Source organism: Nelumbo lutea, chromosome 1, assembly GCF_056320005.1.
Source record: "Nelumbo lutea isolate HS-2025 chromosome 1, American lotus-T2T, whole genome shotgun sequence".
NCBI lineage: Eukaryota > Viridiplantae > Streptophyta > Magnoliopsida > Proteales > Nelumbonaceae > Nelumbo > Nelumbo lutea.
In genome coordinates this window covers 182,060,865-182,077,092 of record NC_142684.1, presented here as the reverse complement: position 1 = coordinate 182,077,092, position 16,228 = coordinate 182,060,865, and the positions used below count along the sequence as shown (strand labels likewise).

Sequence of the window (16,228 nt, the reverse complement as noted above, 5' to 3'; positions counted from 1 at the left end):
TATGTACCCCATGTTTGAGATGCTTTTTTCAAGAGCATTATTGTTAAAGAGTACACAATTAATAAGGGTGCTGTTCATGGTCATAATTCATCTATTAGTGTAAAGTTTCTATGGTAGCTACCTAATGGCTGGAGTACTGGTTTGTAAATTTTAGACTGTCACCATGCACTAACAAAATGTAACTGGCTTAGTACGTAAAAATTTTTGTTTAGATACTCTGAACTTGGGTTCAAACTAGTCTTCGAAATCTAGCCTGTTAACTGCTGATCATTAAGGGTTGATAATGGGGTGGGCCAAGCTTCTGCACCTATTGTAAGGTGCTTGGGCTGAGCTTTCGGGCCTACAACTTAAAAAATATTATATTAAATGTATATAATGTCTTATTTATAATATATGCAGAATATACACTAATATTAATTATATAAATATATATAATAATTCCCATATAATTGGGACAAGGCTTGGATGATGATAATGATGAGATATATACAATATGATACATATTACTGATAAGAAATAAAGTGTTATATTATTTTATATATATTTATATAGTATAATATATATAATACAAATACATACAGATATATGTATGTATCTATGCATAGTCAGGCTTGGGTGGGCCTAATACCTCGGCCTAGACAGTAGGCACAAAACCTAGACCCATGCCAAGAAGCTTCTAAGCTGGGCTGAGCCAGAAATAATCACCCTTACTGACTGTACTTTCCCTTTGTAGTAGGCCATGGACCGACCACATACAAACACCAGTGTGACCAACTGCATGAATACTTTTTAAGGATGGTAGAGCAGGCTCTTGGTTTTCTTTTACTCACACTATGATACTAGCTTTTAGTTTCCATCGCTATTCTTTTAGAAATTAGAGCTGGTGTACTGGTGTACGGTGTATCAATAATATTATTATGTTATATTTTTTTTGAAGATACATTTCAATCTTGTTAGCTTCAGTGAAGGAACTCATGAATTTTTAACAAAATTTCAGAAGGTTTCTTTCCGAGATCGTCAAGCTTCAACAGCAAGAAACCACAGAGGGAACAACTATGACCGGAATGACCACCATGGTGATAGAGAAGGAACTTGGAATACAAACTCGAAACCATGGGCTGCTGGTCGAAACCATGGTCGCAACCAAGTTGAGAAGCTGAGCTCAAAACCAGACCAACTGGCAGCAAATGATAATCGGGCTGATAGGCCATGGGGTTCATACAAGCATAATTCATTCCCTTCTTACCAGTCTCAGAATGGTCCATTCAGTGCCTCAAACTCCATGCATAGTAGCTCTGCCAATTTGGCATATGGCATGTATCCGCTTCCTCCTATCAACTCTAATGGCAACATGCCAACTGCATCTGCTGTTCCATCTGTTGTCATGTTGTACTCCTATGATCACAGCACTGGTTATAGTTCACCTTCTGAGCAGCTTGAGTTTGGCACTCTTGGGCCAGTGCATTTTTCAGGTGTGAACGAAGTATCACAACTAAGCCAAGGAGGTCCAGCAAGGGGTGTGTATGGGCAGCAGAGGTTTCATGGAGGTTCTGCACGCTCTTCACCTGATCAACCATCATCTCCCCAACTTCAGAGGTAATTTCTGTCCCCCAACCTCTTTCAAAATAAGCTCTAAATACATGTGATTCTACAGTTATGCTGGCCCAGAGAAGAGCAGCACTTGTCACATTTTTCAGTATCACTCAATTTTAGACCAAACACCTTTTTTTCTTCTTCTCATGTCACCAGTTCCCAAATCCGGGCTTCCTACCTGCCATCTTCTACCTTTGCTATTATTGGTTGGATGATAGTGATATCCTCTTGGGGATTTCTAGAATGCTTGATGAGAAGGTCTGAATCAGTGAGCGCATGTCACACATGTAGCACTAGAGCTTTTCTAAGGCACTTCTTTTTTCATCTCTTAAGTAATACTTTTCTCTTTTTATATATTGGGATTGCTTGTGATGTTGTCGATGTATTATCTTAACAGGGGGGTTTGATTATTTTGCCAGATTGGCGGCTCAGAGGAATTATCAGTTGAAAGATGAGGATTTCCCACCTCTGACGTTTCAAAACCAGGGAGGTAATGATGGTGAGAACAATTATAATAGCAAACCTTCCCATTATCAGACCTTCTTTTTCACACCTCCCCATTCCTAGAAAGGGATCTGGATCTCTTGCCTAAGAAGTTTCTGTATATTTATCTCATGTAAGTGGATGCTCTATCACACTGTAGTGCTTGTATGTACTCTACATAGTCAATTTTTGACCCATACCCATTTTACAAGGGCGAAAGGATGGTTAGCGAGAGAGAGAGAGAGAGAGAGAGAGAGAGAGAGAGAGAGAGAGAGAGACAGGGGAATTATCATGATTCACTTCATCTTTTTCCTCATTCTTCGTCTTTCACTTTTCTAGGGCACTAGAGCTGTACCCCATTATGTGATAATCTCTCTCGGGTTTCAGGGTTTGAGGTTTAGGGATTTTCACCTTCACAAAAAGTAGATGTTTTACATATAGGAGTAGGCTTTTCAATTCATCAGTTCATTGTTCATTAGAGCTGACTCACACGTTCTGTTTTGGATCCTACAATGTAACATATATATATATATATATATTTTTTTTTTTTCAAATTATAAATTAGTTAACAAAATGGAATGGCGAAAGAGGGTTCATGTAGCTGACCCCATTAGTTGGGATAAGACTTGAATGATGATGATGATAAATTAGTTAACAAAAGATTTTTGGTGTTCATTTTTTCCTGAACAAAATGTACGATTCAAAGTGTGTTTTAGTATATCCACATACGTAACCTGGGCCAGCTGTTGTGACGCTTTTTCTGCTCAGCCATGCTGCCAAATTCTTCTGCTGCACTGCATTTTTTTGTTTGCTATTTAGCGTGTATTTATGAAATGTGCTCTTTTTTCTCTTCTTTGGCTAAAGGCATTAGCAAATATTGCATTGCAATAAACTATAAGGTTCCGTTTGGTTCACAGTTGGAATTGGAATTGGAATTAAAATCAGAATCCTTTGGAATCGGAATTAGAAAGGTCTATTCTCTTTACCTTTTTGGTGCAGGCTGGAATTGGAATTGGAATTGGAATCAGAATCAGAATTGGCTGGAATGTATTCTTGTTCCCAGGGAAGGGGAGGGATGGCCATTCCTTCAAATGAGGAATGCCATTCCACCAGTAATGGGTATAGGATTCCAATTCTGCTCAATTAAACAGTTGGAATCCAAAGTGTCCATTCCGATTCAGATTCTGGATCACTAGTCCTGTAAACCAAATGCACCCTAAGATTTAATCCATGCTGAAAATTAGAAATAAAAAAATGAAGAGTTTATATATAACAAAAGAAATGGAAATGGTGTCTTGTGATGGATCATGGAACTGAGACTTTGCTCTGATCAGTAACGTGGATGCCGTTGTAGTAGCATTGGCAAGATGGGATTCAGTGTTCACAAGACGTATTCACACCATTCTCACAGCCTTTTACAGCTGTGCATTGGGAATATTTCCCCACAAAGCAGTGAAGCAAAACCCATCTTTTGTATATGAAGACCATTGACTAACCTCACTCATGAACTTTAGTGACGAGTCAAAAAGTAAATCGGATCCACTCCTGCCAGTGGGGAGAGGATCGTCTACTGGTTCAATGATATCATGCCAACTCAAAAAATTCTATTGCTGACTAGCTTGCCAGTAGAGCTATAAGCTATTATTAGGAAGCAAGTAGTTACTTTCTTAGATAGTAGCCTTGATTCTGGCGCTGTTACCCTTAAAAACAGATTCCTCCTGAATTCCATTTGGAAAAAACTCCCTCGAGGGCCGGTGGCCAATTGAGTCTGAGTGAGGTTGGAGGGAGCTGTTACTGGAAAACATGCAATTTATGATTTATCTATATGGAATGACAGATGTTAGAAAGGATCATTACTACTTCCTGAAGCATGTTGAAAGTCAACATGATTGTTCTTTGTTCAAATTAAAAATCCCCTTTTATGGATTAATTGGCCAACCTCTATGCTTTCCTGGCAATTATCAGATTATAACACATTGAAAATGACAGTTATAACTTCTAATCTATCTTCTTTTTATATATGTATGTCCTTTCAATATGCTATGCAAATTAAGGACCGCCTTCAAAAAAAAAAAAAAATCAAGAAGGACCATTTTGTTTTGCTTTTATTGAATAATAAACCATTCCTTGTGACCACAAACATTTTTTTAAGCAAATTAGTGTTCACTTCTATCCAGAAACAGAACTAGACGCAATTGTTTGTAACAAATACTAATGGAATTATTCTAACAAAAAAAATTGGTTAAACTTTACCAAAACAATCGCCAGAATTTCTTAGAGGAGCATTTGAGTCAAACCTCAACAACCCTCTTGCATCCTCAGATATAATACCTTAACACATTACAGAGATATTTCTAAACAAATGGAGGCGTAATTTTTCACAGAGAGAGAGAGAGAGAGAGAGAGAGAGAGAGAGAGAGAGAGAAAGATTTCTCTTTAATTAGCAAGAACTTCCCAGATCAGCTCTGGATCAAATGACGGCATCCTTTCTAGTGAGCAACCTTCGAAATCCAGTCCCTCTGTTATCATGGGACACTCTGTTGAAACAGAGGCGGGTGACTTGGCACCCTTTGACAAGCTCTCTTCAGAAACAGTAGGCGATAAGATATCATTACCCCATTCATCCCTGGGGATGGCCCATGACGATGACAAAATTGATGATGAACTCACCACCTTTCCACCTTCACTACCATCACTACAACTGCTGGAAGCAGTGGCAGTACCACCATTACTGCTGATGCCCCAGCTGCTACTTCTATTGTCACTAGCATTCCTTTTAGCTTTATCTCTCCTCATCTTCTGATAAATCGCTTGAATTTTGGCGTCGACTGAGGACCTCAATGCATTTAATTTGGCGCTATCTCCAAATCCTGACGTAATTCCATCTTTAAGATGTGGGAAATTCAAGCGGGCGTATTCACCCCGTAATTTATACGCAGCGCGATCATATGCGTAAGCTGCTGCCTCGGCGGTATCGTACGTCCCTAACCAGACCCTCATCCTATTCTGAGGGAGCCTGATTTCGGCCACCCATTTACCCCAATGCCTCTGCCTTACTCCTCTGTAGAGCTTTTTCTTACATAAAGTAGTCATACTTGGACTGGAATAGGTTCCGTCTTGATTTCTTTGAGGGGTCATTAGTGCTCCCGGGCTAACCTTTGTCGTGCTCGTAGCCTTATTTTTGTTGCTGAATTTCTGCAGCAGCTCTCCCTGACGGAGATAGACGGAGGAGCCTAAGGGCTCTGGTGTTTCTCTGGTTAATGGGTTTGAATATGTTGGTGGGCAGGCAGAGAAGATTGAATCCAATGGATTCGTCCCACCTGATATTAAGAGTTCCGATAGACAAGTGCGAATGTCTATGCCACAGGAGAAGGAAACCGGTGCACCAGTTTCTAGTGCTCTGTCCATGATTCCGGTGAGTTTCTGCCGGAAAATTCAGGAGAGAATATAAGAACTAAAGAAGCAAAGATGGCAGAGTGCACGAAAAAAAATGTGCCAGAAACAGGGGTTTAAAAAATCGACCCCTTTTCCTCTGCAAATTGAACAAAAAACAGGAAATCAGAGAAAGGAAATTAAAGTGCAATATGAGGGAGAGAAAATTGCATCTGGGGACAGAGGATTTATAGCAGAGGAGAAGGAATTGGTGAAGAGAAGTGGAATCTGAATTGAAGCAATGGAATGCGAAAGAGAGGGGAAGAGAAGCATAGAAACAGGAGTTGGGAGATGAGAAATCAGAGATGTATTTGAATTGTAAGAGAAAGCGCATTCTTCTTCCTTTTTTTCTTGTGTTGTATTTAACTATTTATAGAGAGAGAGACTATGATTTGCCTTGACGAATAAAATAATACACAAAATAACAGAAAAATAGTGTCAAATTACAAGGACGAGAATGCCTCATCCTTGAAACAGAATTAGAAAAGAATGAAGGGTAATTGAGTCAAATGGAAAGTAAAAGGCAGCTGAATCTTGTAAGATATGGTTCTGCCTTCTGCGCGTGGTCCCAGGGTTGGGGGTGGGAAGAGCTGACACGCAAACCCGTTGTTGGTCCAAGTTCATGTGGATTCCCATTGGTTGGTGTGGTCTCACTTTCTCATTTCCCATGCCATGACTTCTGGATTTGGATCCAAAAAGCTACTTTCCGTATTTACTCATCTCAGGCCATTTATGAATTATATGGCCTACATCTTACTTCTACTACTACGTGTCCCTTCTCTCTCTCGGCTCCTAAAACACTATCAGTACTATAGCTGGGCTACGGCTCGGAAGTTGGTTCTTTTCAGTGTGTGTGATAAGGGCATTTCCCTTGCGTTTTCCCTCTCTTATGTTTTACTCCATCTGTTTTGCCTTCTTTACTTGTTGATAAATATAAATATGCATGGTTTTAAAAAACGATCCGGAAATAGGATCGTTTTCATCACCGATTTTTGGATTAATGGTTCAATCATTCGGTTCAAATGAATGATTCATTCTAACAAAAAAATAAAAAAATAAAAACAACTAAAACTATTGAACGGTTTAACGGTTCGATCACTTGAATCAATGGATCGTTGACTGATTTAATGATTTTTAATCAATGACCGAATTTAAGGTAAAATAGAATCAATTGTCTGAACGATTCCCAGATCGAACGGTCCGACTGTCCGAGTCAACAGTGATTCAAAAACCATGTAAATATGTAGGCTACAAAATCTTATATTTTGTATTATTTTTTATATATTTACATTGTAGATATTTCTATTTATGTTCATTTCAAATTAAGCGAAAGGAGAGATTAGGCGTGCAAGTTGAGGATTGGGTCAGGTTGAGGTCAACCCCAACTCAACCCAAGGTTTCTGGAAGTTCTAATTCAACCTGATTCAATCAGAAGTTGAGAAGTTGACTTTTGATTGGGTTGATTCCTTTAAATTTTCTCAGTTTCTCTTTGTCTCTCTGTAACTAAAAAACCTTTACTGAACTTTTACTGGTGTTGCTTAATTGTTTTTTCCTAATACAAAGGTCAAAAAAAAAAAAAAAACTTTCAAATGATCTAACTCTATCATGAATTGTGATAGGTTTCTTTTTTTGAAAATCTATAATCATAAAATTAACAATAATAAATTATAAATTATGGAAAGAAGACCACTAATAACAACCAATCATTAGGGTTTTAGGGCTTATGAGTTAAACAAAGTGATATGGATTTACAAGTTGGAGATGTTCCAAATGTATGGCTCCAAGTTGTGTGAGATTGGTGTGAATAGTTCTCTGTGAAGAACAAATCAGAACTCTTGGAATAAGTGTTTTCTAAGCAAGTAAGTTATTTGAATGAATTTACCTTTTGGGAAAAGAATAAGTGTGATGTTCTCCTAATAATTCAATCACAACTTAAAAAATAAATTCTGGCCTAAAGTGATAATAGTAATCGATTCGTTTATAGCAGGATTTCTTGAGATCACCTTTGCTTCCTTATTTGAGTATGATAAAAATGTAATGGATAAAATTACTGAAATAGGCCAATCTTCTAACTAGTTAGCCTGGATTCGTAGAAAGAAATTCATCCAATTAAGATGAAAGATAATATACATCAATCAACATGAATACTGTTTCAAGGTCCAAGCCCAGAAGGAAATATGAGATGACAGGATATGGGCTTAGCTCTTAGCCTCTCTATTCTATGATCAAGACATGAGAATAAGTTTGTTATGTAGGACAAAAAAATTAATTAGTGAATCGTGTGGATATCCAGTATATGTGATATGACAGGCCCAACCCAATTTGATTTGATTGAATTATAGGCACTATCTATACCATCCATCATAATTCCATGGAATTTCAACTAAGGTTGCGTTTGTTTCTCCGTAGCTTATATGTGAAATTTGTTTTAGATTGAAATACTTAGCTAATTAGCCATCGCTTTTTTCTCCACATAAGAAAAATATTAATGTTAATTCAAATATTTCATTTTGAAAAAGGAAAAAAAAAAGAAAAATTCATCCCATGTACCATATCTCTTTGACATCCCTAGATTGATCTGAGTCTGTCGGATTCATTGGGTTCGTTTTAACCGACCCAACCCTACTCATTGATAGCCCTAGAAACAAACGGAACTTACAGTGGCTCAAGTGAATAGCCATTCAATCAAATAAAGAGGCTAAGGGTGGTGGGATCACTGTATGATTCTGACTAAACTCCATAATTGATTGGATTCAACATTCAGGTTAATATTTTCTTTTTTCAATTAAAAACTCAATATTTATAAGGGTTTTTATTGTTCAATCCATCCTTAAAAATCTTATTTCTAAGGTACAGGTTGAATGAATCCAACTCATGCCAAATCTTTATCCCTAAAAGCAGCCTTAATTGCATACCTGATCGGTCAGCCATACATTAATTTGAAGTAGTTGTTAGCCAAGCCAAGGTGAGCTATCTTATGAGTTTAGAGAGAGAGATGAAGGTAAGTAATGAAATGAGAAAGTTAGACATCACATCAGAGTTAAAGAGGGGAGAGGCCTACATGGGCATGGGGCATTAATTTCAAAAAGGCATCCACAGTATTAATGAAAGGGAAGGTGTTCTCACTTCTCACCATCACAGTCAGAACGACACGTAGGGGCTACGAGGACCGACCGATGGGAGGAGAGACCTTTGACCTCAACTCAAACACGCAACTATCAATCACCAACCCAGAAATCAAAAGCGTTGGTTGCTTGTGAACACACAAAACCAAATGTCAACAACTCCCAATGTCCTAACTCCTTAACCATAAACCATCCTCTTCCTTTCTTAATTGTTATTGATTCCTTCCTTAATCACAAACCATTCTCTTCATTTGCACTGTCATGGTTTTGCATCAATACAAATTTATTTGTATTATGATCAAATACAGTAAAAAAAAAAAACGAAAAGAATAATTGAGGTCATTTTAATTTTTGATATAAGGTATGATAGGAATTTCATTTGAAAGCAGTTATTTATTATTATTTTTTTTTGGGAGGGGGGGACTTTTATAATCTGCTTAATTCAGATGAAAATCAGAATGGATATCGGAATCAGTTGAAATGGGATTTTATATACAAGGGAAGGGGAATGTCATTCTATCAAGATTGGGATTTGGGAATAAGATTCAAATTCTGCCCAACCAAACAATTAAAATTAGAATAATCCATTCTGATTCTAATTTCAGACCTCTATTCTCACAAGCCAAACGGATCCTTATTTAATAATAAATACATTTTGTAAACATAAACCAAAGAAAAAGTAAATAGGCCATTAAACATCATTAACATGATAAATTAAAAATTTGATTTAACATTAGAAATGAACTACCATGAGAATCTTTCAAAGGGAAGAAAGGTATAGTTTGGGAGCATCTGATTTGGTCATCTAAACATGCGATTCTGTTGTTCCTTGTTGGATTCGTGTCGACAGTCATGACGCTAGTACTGACGCACATGTTATGGGAGAGACATAGAACCTAACCTACATTAGATATAGTATACGTGTCACTTAGGTATTTGTTGGATTCGTGTCACCTCATTGTTTTTTGTGTACGCTTTGACGTTTGACCTAAAACCAGTGGTTACTGAACCATGACTCCCCTCACAACTCACAAATAATCTAGGACTAGGAATTGCTCCGTGGAACCACGACGTCCACACCTTGAAAAGGCCAGAAATTTGGCACGCCTTTTGCATTAATACGATACAGCAGTCTTTTGGATGGTAATATATAAGAATCTCATGATTTCTGATTCATCCAATTCAATAATCGCTGAATGGGTCCTTTTGGTTTTTTTGATCATAAGTGCTTAATTTCCGCTTGCTCTTACATCATGTGCTTTTGTCCCTGTCTTGCCGTTTCCTTTGCCCTGCCTGGAATCAATGAATCATTCTCTAGCCTGTGTTTGGTTTATTTAAACTGGTGTAAATTCATGTTAATACAAATAAACTGAGTGTAAATTTTAATTTATTTTTGCTCTGATTGCATTTGGATGTGATGTAAATCAAGAATCGATATAAATTTTATATTAGTTTGATTTTATATGCATTTGAAAAGAGGGTGTTTATCAACGTAAAACTATATTCTGGTTCAGTTTTACATGCGTTTGGATGGAGTGTAGTTTTATGTCGATAATCGATGTAAAACCTTATCAATTCGAAAGTTTTATGTTGATTTTCACTCTTCCACCCATCGCTATTTTCAAAAAAAAAAGCAACAGTCACTTTGCTAGTTCAGTGCAAAACATCATCAGTGTATTTGATCTTGCTGTATTTGTGAAAAGTAAAAAATAGAAAATAAAATAGTGTGGCTCCATCTTATATGCAAGAGAATGGTGGTAGGAGGGTTATTTATTTGGGAGCGAGGTAGTGTGGTTCTCACTGAATTGAGGTAAGAGGGAGGTGGTGTAAATTTTGTATCATTTTTTTAGATGCAAAATTTATACATTAATGATTGCAAATGAGGCAAAAAGTGTACATTTTGTATCAGGTTGGAGTGAAAATCATAATTACAAAATTAAATTGGATGCAAAATTTGTATCTGATTCACATTCCACCTGAATCAATCTTGATTTAGATTACAAATTTTGAGAAAAAAATAAAAAAAAAAAACAAAAAGATTATGAGACCCTCCACCGCTTCACGTACGTAGCTTGTATTTGGAGAGGATTTCAGTAGTATGGATTAGTTTCCTAATAATAAAATTGCCAAAAAAAAGTAAGATTCAAACTTTCACAGTTAAATTGGTTTCTGGATTTCAAAAGTGGCAAAGAAAAAAGGTTGACTCCAAAATTGGAGGAACAGGAGGAAACTAGGATGAGTTCGAGTCGAGTCCAGAAATCACATGTTGGGGGATATTCTGAGACATAAATTCCAAATGTTCCTGATATCAGAAATGAGTCTACATTAATTTGGAATCATCATTAATTCATATTAAATAACACCACCATATAGAAATAGAAGATGAATTTGTTTGTTGCTTTAAATACCACTAGTATTTCTCATGATTTGCATTCAAGCGCCGATGCATGCCATTGTGTAATTTGGCCATTGCATCAATAATCAAACCGCCCAAGCTCTTCCTGTTTAATGTATTGGATTTGACTTCTCAAACAGTCTATATGATTTGGGCTATTCTCTAGTGAGTTTGGTTCACTCAAAATTCAAAATGGGTTTTATCAAAATGAACTAAGACCATGTTTGGGAGTGCTTGTGTTAAACATAAGTGCTTAAAAACAAGTGCTTATTCGGTGGTTTTTTTCTCCAAGAAGCATTTAAATAAGCAATTGTTATTTTTTTGTCATTCATTTTCTTTCAAATTTTCAAAATATCCAATCCAAAGTGAATGAATAAAAAAACTTTGATAGAAGTGATTTTATAAAAGAACTTTTATAAAAACGCTTTCATAAACATACTTTGATGAAAGTACTTCCATAAAAATACCTTAACAAAAGTACTTCCGTAAGAATGCTTTTATAAAAGTGTTTTGGTAAAAATACTTTTATAAAAATGCTTTCATAAAAGCACTTTTATAAAAATACTTTCATAAAATTATTTTTACAAAAGTACTTTCATAAAAGCACTTTCATAGAAGTGCTTTTCATAAAATTACCTTCACAAAAGTACTTTTCATAAAATTACTTTTATAAAATTGCCTTTGTAAAAGGATATAATTAGTATTCTAAAAATTTACCGTGGACAATTTGGGAGTAAAAATTTGAATAAGTGCTTATTTATGAGCACTTAAAAAATAGCTGGAAATTTGGGCTTAAAAAATAAGCCCAAATTTGGGAGTAAAAATTTGAATAAGTGCTTATTTCTTAAGCACCAATAAGTGTTTAATGGTATAGCCCATTCCCAAATAAGCACTTACTTTTAAACACTCCCAAACATGGACTAAGACACACTTGTTCTCAAATCAATTAGAACTGACAACAATTGATGGAAGACAAACATCCAACTTTCAAAGTTTAAAAAAAAAAACACTAATAACAATTAATGAGATTTGACTACAATGAAGTATATATTTGGCATCGATGCTGCATATACAAGTGTGTTTTTTTTGTTTGGAAACATTGCTGCCAGATAGGGCATTTCCTGAGGAAACAACAACACCTGTTTGGTACCAGTGCTCCATATCTGCTTTTAGCATTGATACCTATTATAAGAAGTCCACGCCACTACCACATCACGTCTTCATTGGAAGTAATAAGCTCTAAATTGAAAAAACGTTGAATTCGGCATTGCTCCAAATCATGTCTTCCCAATTTCTAAATCATGATTTGAAGTACCATTTTTTTTTTTTATGAAAAATGATTCCAAACATATTACCATTTTTTGGATTAGCAATTTTTCTAACGTAATGCTAATGTATCACCGTTTTCTGAAAGAAGGGCATCCATGCCAAACACCGCCCAAAATGTCCTGTGGACTGGAATAGTTGGAAGATGAAACAATGCAATCGCTAATATCACAAATTATGAAAAAGATAGATATTGGCTGGATTATTATCCAATTTCGTGGAGATGGATGTTGCTGTCAAATGCGGTTCAATGATGTTTACTTTTAGACTTCTATTACCAAAGAGCGCCTCTCAGTCATCCTTGATAGACTCCATACATCTCTTTCTTTTTACACCAGAAGATTTGAATATCAATTGGACTCCGACTCATTTGTCATTTGTTGCACAGACATTCCCTTTAATTCAACATTTAGAAAGAGCTTCACAGTAGTAATAAAGGTAAGAGTTGTCTTACTTTAACGATGATGTTTTTTGGCTTTCATAGAAAAATAGCAAACTTATTTAGAATTGGGCTAGTTCAGGGTTCAGCGTTTAGGGTTCAGTATAGCACCATGACCCAATGTATGAAAACATTTAGAGGCCATGGCCATTTGATAACAACTGATCAAATGGATGAACTGAATTAATGACTTCTTCTTTTGCCTTTTTAAGTGGTTAAAGTAATTAATATAAAATATTCCAAGGTGTAACGATCAACCTAAAAAGAATAAATGATCAATTGCATTAAAAGCATTCCCTCAACCCTCTCTACTACCACAAACGTGCTACCCACACATACATGCCATAACACATTACAGCCATGCATCGGAAAATTTTCCAGTAGACCTATTCATCCTTAAGAGGCAAAGCCTGAAAGCCTAGTCCGACCCGGTCCATAAATAGATCTAATTCCCGCTGTGTGACTAAGGTATATATATTTTTGATATGTAAAATTTGCGTATGAAGAGGGTTAATTGAAAAATTGATACATATGAATAGTTTGCATAAATTATTTATAAGTCATGTGAATAATCTTGGAAGAATAATTGATCAACTCAGCTCAGCTCAGAATTTTTAATTTTAGTGTAGGATACGAGACGATGAATCCTAACCGTGGATTGATATCAAATTCATGCGATTTATAAGGAAACTACTAATAAACTACGAAAACATAATTTCAGAATTCATTCTGCAGTGGGCTAGAATGTACTTTTTCGGATAATCTTTGCCATCTAACTAAAAACTGAAAGAACATTTTCAATCCCCGCTCTTATAACTAAAGTAGAAACGACTACTTAAGCCTGAGTTACAGAGGGGAAATGGGAATAAGGTGATGACATATGTCATATCAAGTATGATGAGACCCACTTTCTTTTTGAATTCAATGGGCTGTCTGGGGCTGATTGAATTCTCGTGGTTTGATAACAAAGTTTTGCAACATGGTCGGTTTGACGAAGACCTCATTTTTTTCTCATGCTGTGTGTTGGACCGAGTCTGTTTGTATTTGAAAAATTTTCTCCAAACTTTCGGCTCCAATAATTAAAGGCTTCTACACTGATTTGGAAACACCTTTCCATTGTCATTTAATGCAAATTTAGATCTCTTATTTTCCCCTTAAAGTTGACTCTTGCAGATGGGACCGTTTTCACCTGACGACATGGCCCATGTGATCGCTTTATTTCTGTTGTTTTTAGTCGCTCTCCTTTCTTACATTTGCTTCAGCTAACCAACGACAAATCAACACAGAAAATGCCCTTCACCTACTCCGAATGATATTCATGTTTAATTGTTTATTTGCAATGTAAATCTGGATCTGCCTTTCGATTTTCGATTCGATTTTGGTCGATTTTTCATTTCAGTTCGGTTTTTCTTATTCACCCCTACTTATGATTTGCATTCTTATTTAATATAAAATTTGTAATTTTCAACTTAATTAAACTCACTGGCGGTGCTAATTTTATACCGAAGGCTCAATTTGGAAATAAACAAATACAAATATGTGTATTATAAAATAATACAATATATCAGTCTCATAAGAATAAAAAAGATACAAGTTTAATGCGATATCCAACGGATATATATATATATATATTGTATGATCTCCACAATTATGTACGTATGTATGCCTGTATGTATTATATTACTAGTGGGGCCAGTGAGATGCATGGGATAGGGTATCCCTCATTGTCCCTTGCCCCCATAAGTCAAGACATTCTACTCTATCCCCGCCCCAACCCCAGTGGTAAGGCGGGTTCAGGACGAGCCACTCATTCCCCATTGGGGATGGGGAATCATCAAATTTTCTCCACCTTGAGGCAATCATCTAAAAAAAATATAATTTATGGATATTTTACAAATATAATTATGAGAATTTGGGGGTATTTTAAGAATTGGATTATAAGAATTTAGGGGTATTTTATAAATAAAATTATGGGATCCTAGGATTATAAGAATATGAGGAAAACTTTGAGATTTTTTAAAAATCAATATTAAATTTACGGATATTTTACTAATTTACCATCAGGTTTGGGGAATTATATGCAAACTCCATCCCTAATTTGGGGCAAAAATATTTTCCCTATCCCCATCTTGTCTCTACCCCGTCCCCGTTTAAGATTTGAGGAAAACTTGCCCCGTTCGGGGCGGGGCAAGGTAGGTACCCAGTTTTTCATGGGAGATGTTCCCAATGCATGAAGAGATGTGCATGTGAGGTCGGTGTGAGGCACCCTGTATGAGGAGCAAATCCCAATTCAAATTGCCATGCCTACAATTCTAATAATTTTCTAACCAATTAACTAACAGTAAATAAAATAAAATAAAATTACAATATTTTATGATAATTTCCAAAAAATATTAAAATTACTATTGATTAGTAGTAATGTATAGTAATTAATTATTTACAATAACAATAAATTAATGTAAATTATTTACTTTTAAGCCTAAATTATTTACAATTAATAAAAGTAAATCTAATTATAGTAAATTACATTATTTTTAATTAAAAGTAAACCATTTGTTGTTAATTAATGTAAAACCATGTATGATCGAAGTCAACCAAGTGGTCTAGATCAGTGTGGGTAGACTTAATAATTTTCCTAAATTATTTATTGAAATAATAATAATAATGGATCATTATTAAAATAATTATGAAACAATTTCTAATAGATTAATTTCCTAACTTAATTTTCCTAAAATTTTTTAATAATTATTTAGTTGAATAATAATGATGGATTACTACTTTAATAGTTTTGGGGAATATTTTTCATAATTATTGATTATTAGTTAAAGAGTTTCATTATGGATTAAAATTTCATTAACTATAATTATTGATTTTATATAAATTAGTAAATTATACTAATTAGTAATATCTTTTATCAATAAATTATTATTGTAAAATTTTAATGAAATTTTATTAAATTACAACGATTAATGTAAACTACGCTAAATGTTGAAATTTTGAACATTTATTAATAAAAAAAAATATTAAATAATGGATAGTTTATTAATTCTTTGGTAGATTATTAAATTATTTAATATTTTTTAAATAATGGATTGTTTCTAAAATAATTATTTCATAATTTTTGGTAGAATATTTTTTCAAAAAATTTTAATAATTTTCATAACTAATTTATTATTTAACAATAATGGAATATGCCATGAATATATAAAAAAATCAAATTCCCCTTATTCCCTTCTCTTTGCTTGAACTCACATCTATAGATATAAATATCAAGGTTTTAAAAACTGAGCCGAAAATGGAACCGTTCTAGCTACCAGTTTCCGGATCAGCGGTTTGACTGTCTGAGTTGAACGGCTTGGATGGTTTGCATATTAGGAAAAATATTTATATGAGATTTGAGAAAGGAGAAAGAAAAAAAAGACATGTTGTTGGCTG

The 16,228-nt window shown here is 35.0% G+C and overlaps 2 protein-coding genes across 3 annotated transcripts in view; one reads left to right on the top strand and one right to left on the bottom strand.

Moving 5' to 3' along the window:
* Positions 1–2,759, top strand: part of LOC148879645 (uncharacterized) — a 44,929-nt gene extending 42,170 nt beyond the window's left edge. The window contains exons 9-10 of one of the 2 annotated variants that reach the window (XM_088961244.1): positions 998–1,596; positions 2,013–2,759. In XM_088961244.1, the coding sequence (XP_088817370.1) occupies positions 998–1,596; positions 2,013–2,160 (747 nt within the window). In that variant the 3' untranslated portion in view covers positions 2,161–2,759. Of the gene's footprint in view, positions 1–997; positions 1,597–1,990 lie in introns of both variants that reach the window. The other variant, XM_088961246.1, reaches the window with a different exon arrangement.
* Positions 2,760–4,274: 1,515 nt separating this feature from the next.
* Positions 4,275–5,857, bottom strand: LOC148879644 (ethylene-responsive transcription factor ERF061-like). Its single transcript, XM_088961243.1, has one exon. It carries the CDS (start codon positions 5,482–5,484, stop codon positions 4,513–4,515), a length of 972 nt encoding a protein of 323 aa, XP_088817369.1. The 5' UTR covers positions 5,485–5,857; the 3' UTR covers positions 4,275–4,512.
* Between the last annotated feature and the right edge of the window lie 10,371 nt (positions 5,858–16,228).

What these genes read in the sequence shown, in the direction of transcription:
- LOC148879644 (XM_088961243.1), bottom strand. Translation starts at nt 5,484, where the DNA reads ATGGACAGAGCACTAGAAACTGGTGCACCGGTTTCCTTCTCCTGTGGC.